At 38.4% G+C, this 21502-nt stretch overlaps 1 protein-coding gene and 1 pseudogene across 1 annotated transcript; one reads left to right on the top strand and one right to left on the bottom strand.

The window, feature by feature from the left end:
• Positions 1 to 208: 208 nt before the first annotated feature.
• Positions 209 to 4407, bottom strand: LOC145768315 (dynamin-like GTPase OPA1, mitochondrial pseudogene; annotated as a pseudogene).
• Positions 4408 to 10796: 6389 nt separating this feature from the next.
• Positions 10797 to 11720, top strand: LOC145769151 (protein CFDP2-like). Its single transcript, XM_082580742.1, has one exon. The coding sequence runs from the start codon at positions 10797 to 10799 to the stop codon at positions 11718 to 11720; it is 924 nt and encodes a 307-aa protein (XP_082436868.1).
• The last annotated feature ends 9782 nt before the right edge of the window (positions 11721 to 21502 follow it).

Below are 21502 nucleotides of genomic sequence, written 5' to 3'. Positions count from 1 at the left end.
TGACGCTAACGTAACGCTTTGCATAAACCCCCCCCTCCCCCTCGAAGGCGTTACGTAATATTTGAACGTTCCCTTAGTTAAAAGTTTAGTGTTAAAAATCAACACTGTTGCGCTGGGTGCGATCCATACTGGCACAACAAACTGTTTTCGTCAAACAGGCTGGGTTATAGAAAGCCTCGACTGTCATAGACCACTTGGTTTTATCAACTGTTTATTTCATAATTCCCAAATCGAGTAGGTATTGCATGAACATTACGTGTTTTACAAAGATTTGTACTCTTACAATGATAATTGCAAAACAAGATTAAAAACTGCATTTGCACAGAAATACAAATTAAATTTAGGCTGTGAAAGCCACTTGATGACATGATCAAAGGTGTCTTTGCCAACAGTAGATAAACATTTGGCTCCGTAAATGCAGGTAGCCTAGTAGCGACATCAAGTGATTTGCAGCGCATTCTCAGAACGTTTCTCATTTCAGTAGCACTCAACAATAGTGTAGGGCTCATGAGACAATACGTCGACTGCATAGCAAAATCTTAATCACGAGGCACGCGCCATTTTTTAAGATTTTACGTTCAATTCACAGATATGAAAACTGAGTAGTCTAAGGAGAGATTCACACCGAACATACAAAACTGTTTTCAGCACACAAAAACGTCGCACAAAAATGGCGCATGATTATTTCCTTTTACCATTCACACCAGTAATTGTATTCCTAAAAGAAAATAACACGTAAAAAAAAAAAACATGCGCCATTTTTCCGGCAGTGTTATGATGCTGAAGACAGTTTTGTATGTGCGGTGTGAATCCCACCTATCTGACACGATGTAATCAACGAAATATATATTTTTAATTTTAAAATATTCTCGTTCTCACGCAATCGCAAACTGGTTTTATTTTTTGACACAATGACTGCTTGACACTTGCCCAAGCATGGCCGTAGGAGATGGTGACGCAGAGGGGGGGGGGGGGGGGGGCAGTCGCAGCTTCAACAAACGTCGCAAATTTAGACAAAGTGTTGCGTTTTTAAAAGCACATAATTTGCAAAGACAAAATTGGGGCAAATTTTGTTTATATTACTCATTTTATATTACACCCCTACAATATTTTATTCTTTTACGGCTATGGCACCAAGCTCAATAACATCTAACCTGATTACCTATCACTGTGTTAAGGGTGGTAAAAAGTAAAGCCCCAACCCTTCGACTAGCGAAAAGAGGTTCATATAAAGGAGACCAAATACTAAGTAAATAAATGATAATTTTGAAAGCTATAAAAGCATAATTTATGTGTACAAGACCGCAGATAAATCTAGATTGTTGAAAAAATTAAAATTTTAACATTGCAGTGTTACCACTAACCAGAAAAATTTAAAACTGTTTTAAAGATCACCATCAATTTATCGTTATAGAAACGCAACAAAGACAATTCAAAGCTGATATCTAAGAAGTGAAGAATAATTTCAAGTAATAAAATTTTAACAACAGAGCATCAATGCAGAAATAAGTAAAATATACTAGAGAAATAAATTAATTGATATTTTCTTCTTTACGCAAACATTCAACAAATTCTTCTAACTTCTGTTGAACATCTCTGACCTTTTTCAGTTTTTCAGCCAGCTCAACACGGCGTCCAGTCAAAAGAGTTTTCAGTTTTTCATGGTCTTGTCCAAAATCTTCCAGGACTTCTTTTACCTCGGTTTCTAAATGATGTGCCTCCGTGTTCATAACCTGCTGTCTCAGTGCGTTACCCGTGATAGCCAGCATTCGTTGGATGCGCCAAAATAATATCACATCGCTGCAGTCCACCGTTTCTCCAACGTCATCACCATGAGCTTGTAGTAATGCTGAGTCATGATGACGGTAAAATTCTCGTCTGCAATTTAAGCAGCGCCCTAATGCGTTTTGAAGAAAATGTTCCCTGTACAAAGACCTCCAAGTATCAAGAATTAATTCAGAAGTAACTTCCACATTGTTAGCTTCCAAATTCAGTCTGATAGTAGTAATTTCATCATTAGTTAATTGGGATCCTCGAAGTTTTTGCGAGTGAAATAAATTTTCCAATTGATTTTTAATTTGATTTCTTTGTTGCTGCTCCTGTGAAGGACTTGTCCATTGGGTCCACTGCTGCCACCAGCCATGGCCAACCATTTGTTGCATTTCGTTTTCAATTTGCTTTAACAAGTTACCGAGATTATCCTCAATAAAGCGCACAGCGCTTTCCCACTGTCCTTTATCAGATATCGAGCGATCTTCCAAAGCATTCAGCTGCACTACTTTCAGTGTCTCCTCAAAACCCTCGTTCCACGAATGACGAGATTGAGCTTCGTTTCTCACCGCGGTTTTTAATTCTGTAAAAACACTATCAGAGGAACCACTGGAAGACTTTTCTCTAGACTCAGAAATTCCTTGATCTAACACTCTCGAAAACTCTTCAAGTAAAGTTTCTTTGGCTATTTTGATTGATGCCTTAGGAAGTTCTTTTTCGGCCCACTGCTTAAGTTTAATATCAACTGCAGTGTTGAACGTTCCAGGATCTCCACATTTAGAAGCAGGAAGATAAATATGTTCAATAACATGATTAGAAACGCCTTTCCACAGTCTATCTTGAAGAGTCTTTTCCCATGTTTGTGGAGGAATGTTCACTAGAGACAACATGTCATCTAGTATTTCGTTTTTGGCTTTTTCAAACAGCTCTTGTCTATCTAGTTCGCGTTTTCGCGGAAACGTGTTTTTCCATTCAGTTTCAAGATTAAATCTAGTTGCTTTGAAGGAGTCAGCTTGCTGCTCAACAGATTCTCGTACCATCTTCCAAAAGCAATTTGAAACAGCATAGCTTAAATTGGCAGTCGTCAACTGGCTTGCTTTCAGTAAACCGGACTTAAAGATTTTCGAGTTTGTGAAGAAATTCTCTTCATATTCTTTAATATCCTGTATGCTGTTACTTGTGCTGCCCTGTCCAGTCACAACAGCAAAATAGCCTAACGCTTTCATTGGGAAAAGTTTTCCATCCAAAATTTGTTGTATTCTGCTAGGATTGCTTATATTTTTTTCAGCTAAATCTACTTTGGTAAGTACAAAAATGGTACGTTTGCCAGCAGGATCCATTTGACTTACTAAGTCGGTCACAATACTTCTTTCTGCGTCAACAGAACCATCTTGAATACACAGTATGATAGCATTAGGGTTTTGCATGTAGTGTTTGCTCATGTTACAAATTGCTTCCTTTGTACCTGGAGCCATTCCATTGGTAACAGTGTTGATCATCCCCGGCAAATCAACTAGTACCATTCTTTGAATTCCAGGACCTTTGACAGTCAAGGAAATGGTGTCACCACTAACCGTTTTCCCGTTAGAGCAGTTAGCTTTCATTCTAAGCTCGATCTCTTTTCGCAATGCTTTTAACTCAGATTCTTGAGTTAAATCAAACTCCCTTGAGCTGTCACGAAACTGGGCAACATGATTTGGGCCTTCACTCAATGTAACTTTAACTGGTGACCGGGTCATCATTTCACCCGAGCCTCGAGGGAAAATCCTAGCTTGAGCTATCATTTCAAGTACACTTGTTTTTCCGGCACTTTGATCTCCTACAACAACAACACGAGGAAGATGATCTTGAGTGTTGTAATTCATATCAAAATCAGCAAGCTCATCTAAGACATCAGAATACATATCAATCAGTGATTTTTTAGCTCTGCGTCGATAGATATCTTTGTCATCTCGAGAAAGCAGTTGTTTTTTCATTCTTCTATTTTCTTTTTCAAATTTTTCAATAATTTTCTGATATTTCATTTCTGTTTTCATTAATTCATCACGTAATTGCTGTATTGTGCTGGAACTATCTTTGGCCTTGTCTGAAGCTGCACCATCAGTTGGATTTTTGTAAAAGATAGCTGTTTGAAAAGATGCATTTGAGAGAAGAGAAGATGACATGCCGATATTTAAAACATCAAACTTTTGATGAGGTATGATTGTAGCCAGTACATCCAAATAGAGTTGTTTCAAAGTCATTGAATTAATCATTGCCAACTTTAACTTTCTCAAAACTTCATCCAAAGCATGATCTGTTTTATTAATTCCATTTTTAAACCAAGAGAGATCTGGTACATTTGCCTCATTGTATCTTTTTTTAGCATACAGAGTTACTCCTACAGCACCACCAATAATCCAATAATGGAATCTGGAGGTTAGGAACAATGTTTTCCTTGTAAAATACCTAGTAATATGCCGTTTAGGAATAAACTGTACAGCATTGGCAGAGGATGACAAAAAATGCATTTTTTTCGACTTTAAACAGTTCAGTTTCAAATGTGTGAAAGATTTGTGACGCAACGGTAATAAAAAAGGATACTGATGATGATACAAAAAAGACCACTGTATATTTTTCCAAAAATGCATGTTAAAAATCAACCCATACAAACACACAAATCATTCAAGCCATTATCTGAAAAATTTCATTATAAATTTGAAACCTGAAAAAGTAATGATAATAACTAATAACTTTATTCAATGTTCATCCTTAGAGTACACTGATTTCTTTATGATCTCAACAGCACTGAATACTAGCAGACATACAATCTTAACAAGATTCCCTTACTGAGTACAGCAGTATGGAATTAAGAAATGATTTCAGTAAATGAGTTTTGCGGAAATATTTCTTGTCAGTCCAATCCCTGTCCTAACAGGTGTATATATATTATATTGATCAAAATGCAAGCTTTTGTGAGCATTTTAGCATGCTTCGACATCTGATAAAAGAATGGGTCTTGTGTCAGTTTTGGAATATAATTAGTAAAAAGTGGCATTTAAGTCAACGCTTTTAGGATAAAGATGAAAATCAGTGATGACTTCAATGAACCACAAGTTATTGTCACAGTCTAGGTCAAGGGTTTTCAAATGATGGGTCGTGACTGTGAAACAGGATTGTGTAACTGCAGCGGAAGTATCCTACTTTTAGAGTTGAAGTGAATTTGTTATTATTTGTATACCCATTATCATGCATTGTGCTTAGCTTGACAAAATCTAACCTAAATTTCTCATAATAAGAATAAGATATAAATACTAAATAGTCATCTACAGGAAGTATAACTTTTAAATTGGATGACATTTTGACAATGGTTGTTATTTTACATGGCAAATTAAATACATTTCATGTGGGTTACCTTGACTGAGATAACTGCATGGTTTTTACATTGCCTCCAATGTGTAGCTTCCACAGGTATATATGGTATATATAAAAATAATATGTTTATTTTCTGCTATTTTATCATTAACCGATTTTGTTACAGACTATGAATTAATCCTCATGTTGGGGGTGTGGCCTATCTGTTGAGAGTGAAGTCTTCAGGTTTCGACACCTTCGGGTCTGTGGGGTTGGCAGAGTCTATGGCATTTGTGCATTGAATTGAATGTGGAGCTGTGCCGAATTCAACAAACTACATTAAGTTTTGTATGCTACCGACTCATAAATATTTGCAACCACAACTCCCAGCCACCAAGTGACTTTGGTATATCATACCAAACGTGGTCATCTGGTCAATCAAAAAGAATGGGAGTAATTCATATAAAGAGTTATAAAATGATTTGCGCTTATTTCATAGGCTAAATCACCTACGGTCAGTATGATGGTTCCAATAAACTTCATACTCTAAGTGGAAAATAGCATGATGTAATATTTGAATAAACGAATTACCAAGTGATGACCAAAAGACTGACCAGTGACCACGGTATCATTCTTATACGGAAGTCAGTGATCTTCCAGCAGTGAACTACATGTGCATTTACTACAGATGATTGATTGAATCTTTATCCTCGGACTGACAATGCTTCTTTGAGAGCATAGCATATTTGTAAAGGCTTTGAACCACTGACGCAAGCCCAGTCAACAAGATTGACAAAGTGAAGTTTTTGACAATTGTTGAAGTGTTGTTGCCAGGGATATATTCCTATAAATGAAAAGTTGTCCTGAAATGCATTGCTGAAGCACATACCTCAAGAGAACCGTTGCCGCTAAATATTGAAATGATCTTATTTTTCATTTTCTATACCTCAAGTAATCTGATACAATTATCGCACATTTTGAGCTCATTACTACCCGTACCACAAAATGCGGAGCTGGTATACAAACCCCCCCCCTTGGTAACTCATGACAAAGACAGGACTCAACCAAACATATAGAGTGAAACTACTTTACCTTTGCTTTAGGGAACGTTCAAATATTATGTAACACTTTTTTTCCGAATTTTTGACCTTCCCTCCCCCATGTAACGCCAACGTAACGTTTTTTTCAATCCCCCCCTCCCCCATGTAACGCTTTTTCACTACAAATTCAGCACAAAAAACTACCATTCCGTACTCGAAAGCGTTACGTAATGTTTTGCTTGAACCCCTTCCCCCCCGATGTGACGCTAACGTAACGCTTTGCATAAACCCCCCTCCCCCTCGATAGCGTTACGTAATATTTGAACGTTCCCTTACTGTTCACACACTTCAATCCACATGTTTTGGTCAATTCCTCTTCGTCATGAGTTGCCAAGGGGGTGGGTACTTGTATACCAGCTCCCTACATGCATTTGGCCAAACTGCAAAAGCAGTGCAGGGATATCTAAAGAAGGGGATACAAAGGCTTTTATTACATCTGACAATAGAAGGGCTTTTGTTTATCGTAAATAATCTCTGTTTATCGTAAAATGACAATTGGCACTGATAGTAGTTTAATAAATCTTGTTATGATAACTTGCATTGCGCTATTAGAATCAGGCCTGGATATTCACAACATGCTCATGGTTGCTTGTTAATTCAACTACCTATATACTTGCTTTACATCTAGCTTACTGCAAAGGCTTTGTTGTAGGCTAGATGCTAACGGTGAGTTATTTTATCGCGAAAGCCATCATCCTCGAAGACGAGGGATAGCCATCATACTTGCTTTACATCTAGCCTACTGCAAAGGCTTTGTTGAAAAAAACAGCTTACTGGTACAGTAACTTTTCAACTGTCTTTGTAAACAAGTACCGTATTCTTTAAATATGCTCTACGTAACATTTGCTAACTGTCTTCTGTAGCTCATTGTACCAGCTGCACTACAAAAATTTCTACAATTTAAAAAAAAAAACACATGTTTGAAGCACTACAAACTACCACCCTGGTAGTGTCATGAGAATAAAGCAATCGCTGCGAGCCTTCATATCCCCTTCTCTAGATATCCCTGAAGCAGTGGGAAGCAAAAATTGAAGCTGACCTATGGTGTAAAATAATCTTGCGCTGGACGCGACTTCATGATGAATTATGCATGCATCTCTTTGTTTGAAACTATCCTACACTTGTTTCATTTCTTTTGCAAAATCTCTCATTTCCTCCTTTAGCTACAAATTTCCTTTTCCAAATGAAACTGCTTCAGAAATACAGTGTTGCCAGAAACTTTATGAAATTTTACAAGATGCAACAAAATTTGATAAAAAATTTTAAAGTTGATACCGTGGCGTAAATCGTAGTTTTAAACCTTAAACAAACAAACAAAATAACCTTAGTAGGTTTAACATAATGTATCATACACAAAAAAATAGCATAATAACTCAAAATTTTTCGACAAGTACGTGTGTCCTTATCAGCAATTACTTTAATCTGCAATATACATAAAATGAAAATTGTAAGATAAATTTGACTTTGCACCATCGTTTGGGTTTAGTTTTGAAGCTTTATCCTCGGACTGACAAAGCCTTGATTGGTTATTCCTGGTAGTTTCGCTACTTGTAGAGGTTTTTGACACAGGGCCGGTTACAGAGTTTGGCAGAGTGAAGTTTATTCAATTGTTGAAGAATTGTTGCCGGGAAACTATTCCATTCACCAGGTGCCGCTGAATGGAGAGTAGTCCTAAAATGCGTTGCTCAAGTGCACACCCCGAGTGTCGAACTTGCACTGCGTGATCTTAAGCCGGGCACGTAACCACTGAGCTAACTGGGCGGAGTATAACTATGACACTGTAACTGTAACGACACTCCGGACGGAAAAGCACAAACTGAAAAAGTGATACAAGAATGACTAGGACGAGTAAATTATACGGCTAGAAACAGATCACATGAAACTTGTGTTCTAGTTGTTTGTCACATGCCTAAACCATAAAAAAAAATCACATTCCGCTCAGCATTGGCCCAGGATCAAGATGAAACATAAACGGTTGAAATCTTGAGATTTTCAGAGCTTCCAGCCAAATCAGCTAATAATTTTTCTACTAAAAACATGTCAGTTGTTTAGAGTAAGTTTCATCATTGTGTGGCATTCCTTTTCAACTACTTATTCATTATTTAATAAAGCTTTGGTAGAGAGTTTGCATTTTTGAACCACAGACAAGCAAAACAAAGTAGCCTAACTTTAGCGAGTTTAATAATGTATTTCTTACAAAACAAAACATCTAACATAATTACTCAAACTCAAATTTTTTATGTATATTGCAGATTTAATTCCTGATGAGGACACACGTAGGCTACGTGTCGAAAACGTTTGAGTCATTATGTGAGATATTTTGTTTTGTATGTAGGCTAGCCTAATAGGTTACATTGTGCTAAACCCGCTATGGTTACCGTAGGCTACTTTGTTTTGCTTGTCTATTTATTAGTTATTTGCATCAAACCAATAGACCCACATTTACTATAAAAAATGCAAAAACAGAAGCAAACAATTCTTCTTCTATCGAGTCTTCTAAAGTTCGTTGATACACCACAGATTGACACATTGTTTTGTTTGTTGATCTTTATCCTGCATTGCGGGAAAGCGGACTTGAGCGCTATGCATCGGTGTAGCCTACGCCTTCTGACTTACACCTGACCCACCTGCAGCCGATGGCAATGTCTGTTTCCGGTTGTCTACTCTACTTATGACTTAAATTTGGTACTACCCATTACTCGAAATTGATCACTGAGTAGAGGCAATTATCGTAAAGTTTCTTGCCCAGAAAAACAACAGCCAGTGCGGGTGGCTGGAGTCGAACATGCAGGCTCTCGACTGCGAGCCCAACGCGCTAACCACTCGGCCACTGCTGCCGACAATTCTTCCGCAACGGAGTTATAGCCTACACTGACAGGTCCCACCGACTACACCGGGTGGCAAGCCGAGGGCAAACAAGAAGGTGGTCCGCTGTTTGGGGCTCGGTGCCACAGATACATGCAAAACAAAACAATACAAAAACAAACAATACAAGTGATAATCACAATAACCCAGTTAACAGATAATGCTGCTGCGGAAAATTATTAGCAAGTAGGCTAAACTGTGAATGGCAGAATTAAAGTACGACGATTTGACAAAAGCGTTAGAATTGCAGAGAGCATTCATGTAGGCTAAGCTAACAATGTTTTGAAGATTGACATCTACAAAAAAATTTGAAAAGAGATTTGCGAAGTAGCCTACTGCATCAAAGCTCAAGATGTTTTGTTCAATTTGAATAGTGCGGGCACTAGAATAGTGAGGTAAGCCATGTAACAAACGAAAGGCATCGTTGTATGCAATTGGCCTACGTGAATGATTGATGGAGGCATGAGAGGAATTACACCAAAGTTGACATGCATAAAATAAACATCACGTTTTATGATCACACAGCTGCACTGATGGTGAATGTCATGGTGTTAGTATAGTAAGTAGGCCTATGCTTAAGATACAAAGACAGTTTCATATCTTTTTCGTATCTAAATAATAATTACTCCAAAGACTAAACGATAGACTTTTTTTCACTTCTGCATAACGTCGATATTTGGTAGGCTACCGAAGAAGAGGAATGCTCGTACAATGAAGACGAAACGGGATAAGACATAGAAGAGGAGGAGGAAGGCAACATCTTTGGCGTTTTTGATGATGATTATTGATAGCTTCAATTTATGTTTCGCTTACTTTGTTTAATTCTTGTTAAAGAGCATAAAAGAATAAGTCCAACAGTGACGAATAATTTCAAGTTTGCCAAAAATTCATACATTTATCCCTGATTTATCCTTTAGCTCAGGGATGTCCAACGCTGCAGGGATGTCCAAAAACACGCTCTTCTTTTATTTTATAAAGAATTACATTCATTTGTGTCTATTAGCCCCAGGAGTTTCTAGGAGTAAGCCTAGTTTTCAGCCTGGGTTCACCTCTACACCACGTTGAGGCATCTCCATAGAGATGGGGGCTGAACAAAGTCAGCTCCCTAGACACTCCGATTTCGTAGAGGCAGTCCCCAACGGGACTGCCTCTTCGTTAAAAGTCCCCAACGGCAATCTCTTTTTGGCGGAAGAGGGCAGTGTCTGACGGGCAGGCATCCTGTAAGGCGGGCCTCAATGAACAGAGCACCCGGAAGCCCGTTGCAACCGGTTCCCCTGAATCTGCACGTTCCGATCTTATTGGACCGCAGTGGACATGGAGCTGGCCAAGAGTGTGTGCGTAGCCCTCGCGTAGTCACGACCACCTTAAACAACCACACAAGCGAATGGTTTTTGTCTCAATTTGGATCAGGACCGAAACAAAGCCCAATGGCGATGATATTACGGGTAACGGGGGCAGGCTTGGTAGAGTTGGAAGCCTCCAACCCGGTCTCACACATTGGCGGCGGATCTATGATGATCGTCTCCCAATGAATTGCGGTGACATTGGGTTCCGGTAGCAAGACCAGTGTCTGGGCTGGCCTATCTAGGATTCCCGCAGCCCACCCCACATGGGGAAGCCCCTAGAAAAGGTGGGGTAAACATCGGACACCGCAAATCTCATCTGGCCAGCTTGCCGCGGCTGGCGGATTACCAAAATAGCGGTCGACGTCGACCTACACATATACCTATGACTACTAAGCTACCCTTCACATTGGGTGCTTGGAACGTCCGTACACTACAAGACAAAAGCAACAATGACCGACCAGAACGTCGCACAGCTTTGGTATGTAAAGAACTTGCACGCTTCAACATCGATGTGGCAGCTCTCAGCGAGACCAGATTTGCTGGAGAGGGCAGGATAAGAGAAAATGGATCTGGCTATACCATCTTTTGGAAAGGAAAGAGCACTGACGAACCGCGCATTCATGGTGTAGGTTTTGCTATCCGTTCCCAGCTTGTAAACCAACACAATCTTGTCCCAAGTATAATCAATGAACGGATGATGACGATAAGAATTCCACTCACCAAGAAACGCTATCTCACCCTGATCTCAGTCTATGCTCCAACACTCACATCTGAAGATGAAGACAAGATCTCCTTTTATAACCAGCTCACACATACTATCCGAAACGTTCGCTATCTAGGCAAACTTGTTGTGCTAGGTGACTTCAATGCCAGAGTTGGCAGGGACCATCACATGTGGAAGGGTGTCATAGGCCATCATGGTATTGGGAAATGCAATGCAAACGGAGAACTTCTGCTGGGTCTTTGTGCTGAACAAAATCTAAACGTAACAAACACTCTTTTCCAATTACCTCACCGTCGTAAGACTACATGGAGACACCCTCGCTCCAAGAAATGGCACACCCTTGACTATGTCCTCACAAGAACAAAAGACCGAGAAGATGTGAAAATCACACGCTCTATGCCAGGAGCAGATGACTGCTGGACAGATCATCGCCTTCTGATATGCCGCCTGAACATTGAGATCCGTAGACCAACTAGACGCATCTCGGCGAATATTTCCCATCGTCGATTTGACTGTAGCAAGCTTCATGATCCCAACACCTCGCAATCCTTCCAAGAAGCTATTGCAGAAGCTATTGCATAAGAACCTGCATGAGCTAAACCTTCCAGATAACGCCACAGTTGAAGACCAATAGACTACACTCCGAGACGCAATGTCCGCTGCAGCTAAAGCAACAATTGGTTACAAACACAAGAAATGATGAAATGAAAACGACGAAAAAATCACCAACCTTATTGAAAGTAAACGATGTGCACGACTCACTTTTGAAAATAATCCTTCTCCAACCAACAAACTAAAACATCGACAAGCTGCCACAGCATGCCAAAAAGGAATTCGTAAGGCCCAAAACAAGTGGTGGCAACAGAAAGCTGAAGATCTGCAAAAATATGCCGACCAACGAGATATGCGCAGCTTTTATGCTGCGACGAAAGAAATCTTTGGACCGACTAAGTCATCAGTGGGGGGTCTAAAAGACGCAGCTGGCTCAAACATTATCACTGACACCGAAGGAATCATTGGTCGTTGGAAGTCGCATTTTGAAGCATTGTTAAATAACCACCCATCTCCTCACAGTGACCTTCTCCGCAATACTCCACAATATCCCACCCGCGATTGGATGTCCACACCACCTACACTTAATGAACTCAATAAGGCTATCAAACACATGAAGAAAAACAAAGCTCCGGGACCAGACAACATTCCGCTAGAGTTTCTTCTTTACGGAGGACCCCAGGTAAAGGACCGCCTAATGCAGCTGATTCTTATGATATGGGAAACAAAAACACTCCCAAGCGACTTTAGAGATGCGAATATAGTTACAGTGTTTAAGAAAGGAGATAGAGAAGATTGTAACAACTACCGTGGTATCTCACTCCTCAGCATCACTAGCAAGATCTTTGCCCGCATTCTCCTTGATCGTTTTATCACGCTAGCTGAGGACGTACTCCCAGAGTCCCAATGTGGCTTTAGACCTTCTCGCGGCACTGTAGATATGATCTTTTGTGCTCGACAACTCCAAAAAAAGTGTCAAGAACAACAACAACCTCTTTCATTTATCTTTTGGGACCTGAAGAAGGCATTTGATAAAGTTCCTCGACCTGCTATGTGGTCTGTCCTTGCTCGATTTGGATGCCCTGACGACTTTATTACCCTGATCCGTGCTCTCCATGATGGCATGCTTGGCAGAGTCTGTTACCAAAACACCCTCTCCGACCCATTCCCCGTTACAGGTGGACTCAAACAAAGATGCGTTCTTGCACCTACATGTTTTTCACTCTATGTGGCTGCAATGCTTAACGAGGTCCGACAAACCTCCCCTGGTATCAAAATGCGCTGTCGCATGGACGGAGGGCTCTTCAATCTTGCTCGCAAGTCGAAAACCTCTGCTCATACAATTCATGAGTTACAGTTTGCCGATGACAATGCCACACCTGCTTTTACTCCTGATGATCTCCAAACGATAGCCACCATCTACAACAACTCTTATGAGCATTTTGGAATGGAAGTTAACACTGATAAAACTAGGATACTCAACCAAACGCCACCTGACCACACCTCCCCAGAGATCAATATCAACGAAAGACCTTTAGGTGAAGTAGACTACTTCTCTTACCTTGGTAGCATACTTTCAACAGCACCAACATGTGCAAAGGATATTGAACAACGTATGAAAGCAGCTCACTGTGCCTATGGAAGACTTAACCATCGTGTTTTCAACAACCATGCTATATCTATCCGCACAAAAATGATGGTCTTCCGGGCAGTCGTTCTATCTACCCTTCTCTATGCTTGTGAAACCTGGACATTATACCGCCGTGACATCAAACGTCTTGAGAATTTCCAGCAGAGGAAACTGAGGCAAATGCTAGGTACTCGTTGGGAAGATTGTTTTACTAACGATGCAATCCTTGATCGAGCTAGGTTGCCCAGTTTAGAAGCCACCATATTGCAACACCGCCTTCGCTGGACAGGGCATGTCATACGAATGGACCCAACGAGGCTTCCACGAATAATGCTTTATGGTGAACTAGAGACAGGAAAAAGACCCCCCGGAAGACCAAAAATGAGATACAAAGATTAGCTGAAAGTCTCCCTCAACCATGCAAATATTGATCTGGATTCATGGGAAGTACTTGCTAGCGACAGATCAATTCGGAGAAAAAGAATTAGGGAAGGCACGGAAATTTTTGAAAAAAACAGGATACAAAAAGCCCAAAAAAAACGAAACACTAGAAAAGAAAAGCTAAAACTACCATGTCCCCCACCCTCCATACAATGTGACTTTTGCCCACGTCTTTTCCATCATAGACTGGGCCTCCAAAGCCACATACGACATCACCATCCAAAACCAAATTCAATTTGAAGACAAAACCAATGCTCGGACACGAGCTGGAGCCGACGACGACGACGACATTCATTTAATGAATTTATAAAATTAGGTAATTTGTCCAGAAAATTATTGTTTATGTAGGGCAGCACATATTGTTGCGAGCAGTAATTTTTATCCATGAAAAACATCAAAACTGCAGAAAGAAACAAACTGACCGACAAACACTTAGCAAACATCATAAGAAACAAGACAACGTCCTTTAATGCAAATGTTGATAACCTCTTAGCTGGAAAACAATGTCAAAAATCTCATTGACTTTGTACCGTAGAAATAAATTTTTGTTTTTTTTATGTGTGTGTTATTTGTTCATATTTTTAAAGATGAAATTAATGGTTCTCATTGCACTTAGTCATCGGCACTAACGAGAGTAGGGTGGCCCGTTTCTTTCTCTCGATCGTTTTTTCTTCAGCAACCACGCTAAACCAACTTATTACACCATGGATAGAAGTAAGCGGTGTTTTTCAACAGCTACTTTGAGCCGAGAGTCGAATTAGAATTGAATGATTACAAAGCGAGAGTCTGGTCCGCTGCGCCATCCCACCACTAGCAAACACAGAAAGTGATGTAAAGAAACCCGGGACTACAGAGAAAGAAACGCAAAAATGACCAACAGAGAACCTGCATGAGCCCCAGATCCCTGTCAAAGTTAGCGTGTGGGAATGTTTATTCTCGGAATAAAAAGGAAGTTTCTTATGGAAAATAACATTTCGTTTTGTAAAAGCTTTGAATCCCATTTGTATAGCTATTTCTAATGAATTTATTTCATTCACGAGGTGTCGCTGAAGTGAAAGTTATAGGTTACTTCTTGAAACGCGTTGTTGAACTTGCATTTCTATCATTTCTATGTAAGAAAGCGAAACGCTTATCCATTGAGCTATACGGACACGCAATATGCGATTGTAGTGATTGATTTTGAATTGTGATGATTTCACAAACAGGAAGTTGAAACGCAGCCAACTCTATCATTAGGCTATCTGAACATGCTGAAACACACTACACAGTAAGTTTCCGATCGAACCTTTGCTTTGCATTTGTCATGAATCATGTCGCTTTATCAGATCAACTGCAGGCCATCAAGCATACTAGAATATAGCCTACAGTATGTTTGATTATTTTCGGTCGATAATGCGCAGCAGAACGATAAGATTACAAATATCAATACTAAACATAGGTTCTGTTTGGTAAACTATTGAGCTGAGCTGCGAAAGTACCTAACAGGTAACAGCACTGACAATGCATGATCTTGCAGAGATTGATGTGATGTGAATATTTTAGCTTAATGTTTTTTAACGTAAGTGATGCCTAATTTCATGGTCACCTAACTACAGAAAAAAAGTCAGATAGTCCGCAGTCGGCTAGGCGTAGTTAGGCCTATGTCATGTTAAAGATGAAAAATACTAAATTCTACAAATTAAACGACTAAAACAGAAAGTAGGCTTATATAAGATAGTATCAGCATAGAGTCGAAAACTTGAAGACACCGCCGATAGCCTAGGTCAGTGCTCTTTAACCTCTTTTTCATGGTGTACTTTTTAAAATATTGTGACAAACTCATGCTCTTTATTTATTCGAAAGGCGAACTGACATGAATCGCGATACGAAAATCATCTTACAGGGAGACAATTATACTATATAAACAACACAAACAAAGTTGGGGAAATTGGATTTAATGACTTCAATGTTGCTGTGTGTTATTAACCAAAAAACTCCAACCGAAGCATGTCTACTTTTCAATTGCTTCTCTTATCAATATGTGTGATTGAATTTTTTTTTTCGGGAATAGCAGTGGCAGAGCGGTTAGCGCGTTGGGCTCGCAGTCGAGAGCCTGCATGTTCGACTCCAGCCACCCACACTTGCCGTTGTTTCTCTGAGCAAGAAACTTTACGATAATTGCCTCTACCCAGTGGTCGATTTCGAGTAGTACCAATTTTAAGTCATAAGTAGAGTAGACAACCGGAAACAGACATTGCCGTCGGCTGCAGGTGGGTCAGGTGCAGAGATGGGATTGAAGATCAAGATCACTTTTTTTGTACTTGAAAAAAAAATGAAGTTTTTGATCAATGATGTTGCAAAAAATAGTTACTATGAGCAACCTGGGTAAAGGTATATAGTTGGTATTGCTAACTTTTACTTTTAACTACTCGATCGCTGGCCTAAGAATTGTGATAAGTTAGTGACTGTTGCTATTAGGCCTATCAATTGTTGACGTAGTTTGCGTAGAATCGCAACGTCACACCCAAGGCCGAGGTTAATTACAGTAGTTCTGAAAAAGTCGCAAAATTTGCCATTAGTTTTATACTTTTTATTTATAATAAATAAATAAAAATAAACTTTGAACTGCATCATTTTTTACCAAATTTTTGTCTGGTTCATGTGAGAGTTTTTATTCGTGTTACTATGTAGTTTTAACTTTCACTGTAATATGTCAATGTTTATTGCACCATTTACCCATCTGGCAACCTTGATACTGTTGTCTGCTATCAAAAAAGTTCAGAGGTTTGCGCTCAGACAAACCGTTCCATACTCAGATCCTAAACAAGTCTTGTTGATTTGCTGCAATAAACCACTTTACAAGACCAAAGTCGGCTAGAGTCCAGATTTTTTAATACCGCCATTCTAGACTTTTGAAACATCTAAAATTGGGTCAAAGAAAGCAAATATTTCTTTAATATTCTTATACGTCAACATAAAGTACACGGAAGTTGACTTCTTTATTATGACCAACACAGAAAACTTTTTCAATTTTGAAATGGCAACACTGACCAGATTAGATGGAGACTTTAAATCGTCGTTTGTTGGACATATATCATATTAACAGTGGCTTTATGTTAGTAGTTGCTACTAACTACTTTTTACAGTACGAGTTCTAAAAAAATGCCTCTATCTACTAAGTAAACTTCAATTTTAAAGTGATCTTGATCTTATTATTCTTCAAGATCAAGATCACACAAAAAAAAGTGATCTTAGATCAAGATCAAGATCACCAAAAAAAAAGTGATCTTGAAGATCAAGATCAAGATCACGCCCATCTCTGGTCGGGTGTACGTCGGAGAAAATTGCTATTTTGCAAAGCAGCTGAAATTTGGTTCAAAAAAAGACTCTGACGTACGTTATTTGTGGAGGACGACATGTAATCCGTCTTAGATCGTTTTATCGTGATAAAAGTAGGCTATTACTGATAGACCAGTTGCTATTGAACAAAAAACTGCAATTTTGTGGCAGAGAGACAGAGTAGAATTCTCAAATTGTCTGAAGATAAGTCACTCTTTAGATAGCAAAATAGATCTATTACTATGCATGATAAGATTTTTCTGAATTGTGCAACTTACATTTACTGCTGCACTTAGTATCGTTTATAGCAGTTAGCCTAAAGTCTGATGCTGCCCTGGCAGAAGAGTTCATTGAGGGCATAGCGTATTGCGTAAAGCGAACTGAATGAACCAAAAATCAGACGCAAAGTGTCATGATAGTCTAACTGAGAGTTCTTTGGGGTCAGACGACTCCAGACATGTGATTCCGTACCATCAAACATGCCCGTAGTCTTTGCAAGTGCACGACCAAAATCCATGCGCTGAAATACTACACAACATATCTCTCAAGCTGCAAAGTACAAACGTGCTTGATTGTTGGCAACAAAATCATTCAATACAAGAAGATACACTAATCTAATCAATGAAAATTGTCTGGTTAAGTTGGAATATGTGTCCATAACATCACGAATGAGATATGATAACGTTGATTCATCGTAATTGTATTGTGGCTGATGTGTGGTCCGTTAACCACAATTGCATTAAAAATATCTTATTGTCAGGTACTTGCCTAATCTTTTAAACAGAAATTATTACCGCGAGATTTTGCGCTTCACAGTAAACATAAGCCAGTTAAGTCGGCTTAACTTGAAAATGAGAGTTCATATCAAATTTACCAAGAAAATTATATCCTGAAAATACATATTTGTTGATAACGAAAACCAGTAACACACAACCCACACATAACACTGTTCTTAGTTACTCATCTGGAATGCTAGCCGTTGTATTTATAATCAAGATCTCAGTTTGCAGCAAAGACGTTGTTTTGAAGAGGACCGCTATTGGAAGGCTTTAGTTCTTGCTGAAGGCATCCAACATCTATGTTTGAAAGTAGGCTTCAGCGTGTCCTATCCTGTGCATATTTGTAATATTTCTTACTTTCTAAATATTGTACCGTACTCAACGTGGAATGGGGCAGCGGACAAGGCGTTCGCTTTTTAATCATGCAATCCTGGTTCGCCTCCCAGCTTCAGCTGATTGTTGAAAAACACACCGCTCACCTCTACCGAAGGTGTAATAAATTGGGTGGACATAGTTGCTGAAGGAAAGGCGGCTGAGAGAAAGGAACTGGCCACCCTACTCTCGTTAGTGCCGAAAGCTTAGTACAATGAGCACCTTATCTTCTCGTCTCCTGATGCTTGGAACAAGTATTGGACTCACCTTTATCTTTAAATACTCAATAGTCTTCAGTTACAACACTAGTCAATAAGTTAAGTTGTGCTAATTTTGTAACCCACGTGATGAATACCGTATCGAGTAGCTAAGGTTCCTGTGTTGCTTCAAAAATTTCAGTCACAAAAAACGACACTCCACATCGAGTTGAAATGAGTCTGCATTTTTGTGTATAAGGTTAACAGCGGGAGGGATGTGGTAACACACCAAAGTATTGATATTAGATTTATTTTTATTTTGACAACAATCTGTTGATGGTTTTGATTTGTAGGCCAGCATTGACTAATAAAAGGAAGGTTTGTTAGCTCTTTCTTTTTATAAACATTCAGCAAAAAAGAATGTTTAAATTTAAAAAGAAAAAAGATTTTGATTAAAATATTGATTGCTAGGTATCCCAGGTTACATCGTATCAACGTCTAAAAGCATTGATTTCATTGGTGTATTTGTTTTAACAACAAACAACCCTCTGTACAAAATTGACGTTCCAAAATTCGTTTTCATTAATTAGAATTATATGATAATAGAATGCTTTCTTGGTCGAACGGACCTCAGAGAATAGAATGTCGATTACAAAATCTGACTACGTGTATTCTGAGTATAAATCAATTTATTTTCTCAACAAAAGACAGCGAAGTGGCATAAATACAGCGTGGACTACTTTGATTCGCAGCTGGAAGGTTTAAACTTTGAAAATACGGATGACTTTAATCTGACTGCTTTTTTGTGCAAACGAATAGGCTGCTCGGTGCTTGAAAGGTTTGTTGGTATTTTCACAAGTTGAAGTGTTAGTCTTAACAAAATTAAACTGATTAATGGTCACAATTTCAATTTAGATCGTTCAAAGAAAAAATCGGAATCAAAAAGTTATTATACAATTTGGGTAGAGAGGTAACTTTGTTCAACCATATACAGACATCACTCAGCAACAACACTACGGTACATTTAACATTATAAAAAATAAAAACAATAAGCGAACTTTTTCGGCTAGTCATTCTGCCCTTTTCAAGCCTGCAAGAAATTATATTTTTGCTGTGATACCGTATGATTTTTTAGTATTTCTTTTAAAATATTTTTCTGATAGGCTTGAAAAGGGTTGTATGACTAGCCGAAAAAGCTTGCTTATTGTTTTTTGCTTTTATAATGTTAAATGTAATGTTGTTGCTGAGTTATGTCTGTTTATGGTTGAAAAAATTATTAGTTTTAAAATTTTAAACAATTTTGACACACCTCAAACTTCATGATCACGTTGCCAGAAATGAAATCGCTTGCTTGGAATGTTAAACTACTAAAATAGAAGCCCACAGTTTGACGGATTGATCTCAAATCACGTTACAAGGAAGGTGACTCAGACAATATATTTAGTTGAACTTGGTTTTCAGGTCGTCTACAAATCCAACAGCACGGTGACTGTAATAGCTTCTCAGAAACGTAACTTATTTGATGAGATACCTTCCATTTCTTACATTTTTTCAGAAATCATGTTTATAAATTATTTCTGATAGTCTATAGATCACCTTTGTTTATGTTTGCAAGAAATTCCTGTAGTCAATGCTAGTTTAAAAAAAAAACTTGCTCTTTCTTATTTGAGAATTGCTATGACGGTTGTTACCTTTATAACAAAAGTAAGAAAAAATGTCGAGCAATAACATCCTATTCAATGTAACATTTTTGAGAAAAATCAAATGAAAAAATTTGGTTTTGAAAGAAAATACATTCTTCTACTTTTTTTACAAACCAGAAGCAGGTCGGACACTGCACCGATCCTAACGAGCTTGAAACTTGTTCAGCTTCAGCTTGACGAATTACAGAAAATTTTCCTAAGTTGCTCGTATCGAAATACGTTGTCAATATAGTTTGAACATGTTAAAAAACAATTTTCCTGCACAAAATTAAAGCTTTTTTCGCGTTTTTACTTTCAATAAAAAAAAGACGTTTACCAAACACCGATATTTAAAGACAAGCTGGTGTGTCATCGCATTGGCAGCATTTGCACATTTGGGTTGAGAATTTTTAGAGGAAACAGCTAGTAAGTATCGGCCTTCATTGTACCCTCAAACAAACTTTAGCATTTGGAGATTTGAAAAGTTGAAATGACATGATGTTTGTAGAGTCGACGTTTCATTTTTCAACCACAAATTTGGAAAAATATTTTGATTTATTGGTAGCCGATGTGAATAATGAATGTGTTATTGATGTTTTGTCAAAGTGTTTCTGCTTTTTCAAGGCACGGTTACTATAATTTAGCTATTTTTTGTAAATCTTTAATGAGTTGGATGTTATTTATAGCCATACGTAAAGTTAAACTAACTTGTTTGATAATTATATTAAAATAATTGTAAGCATGATCTGTCCATGATTCAATGATGTAAAATCAATTTAAAACTCACACGACAATAAATGTAAATACAAAGCCTACTACGGCGTGGCGAAGTGGGTATAGCTAAGCATCTGTTCTGAAGGTCGCTGGTTCAGTTCTTATCGAAAGCACGCAAACATCCAACTACAAAAACCTTCAATGACACTTAGATGAAATGCCAAAATGGTAGCCTATAAGCAAAATCGATAAAGGGTACTCAATCTTTATTTGTTTTCAGTCTATGATGTAACAAGCCTGCTGCTTCGCTATAGTAGTCTGCAGTAGTCGTGTTTGCATTCAATTAAATTAAATTTTATTTTTTATTGCTGGCGTGAACATGCAGAGAACGAAGAAGTAAACACACGAATTTGGCACCAACAAAGGGAAAAGATGGCAAAACCAAAACTTGAAATATGCATCGATAAAACAGTGTTTGAAAATTACTATCTTAAATTTGCATCATAGCCGCCAAACCTTGTACTACAACGTTTGCAAAGTACAGCCACTAAACAATGTACTGCATGTTTGCATATGATTTTAATTGTATTTGGTTTGGAGTAAGTCAGTGTTAAAGTGTAGTCAATTGTGAGTAGCCTAATCTACTTTTTTTTACCTACTTTTTTTTTACTTTTTTTTT

Source organism: Aplidium turbinatum, chromosome 4 (genome assembly GCF_918807975.1).
Source record: "Aplidium turbinatum chromosome 4, kaAplTurb1.1, whole genome shotgun sequence".
Taxonomy (NCBI): Eukaryota; Metazoa; Chordata; class Ascidiacea; order Aplousobranchia; family Polyclinidae; genus Aplidium; species Aplidium turbinatum.
This window is presented reverse-complemented; position numbering and strand designations above follow the sequence as displayed.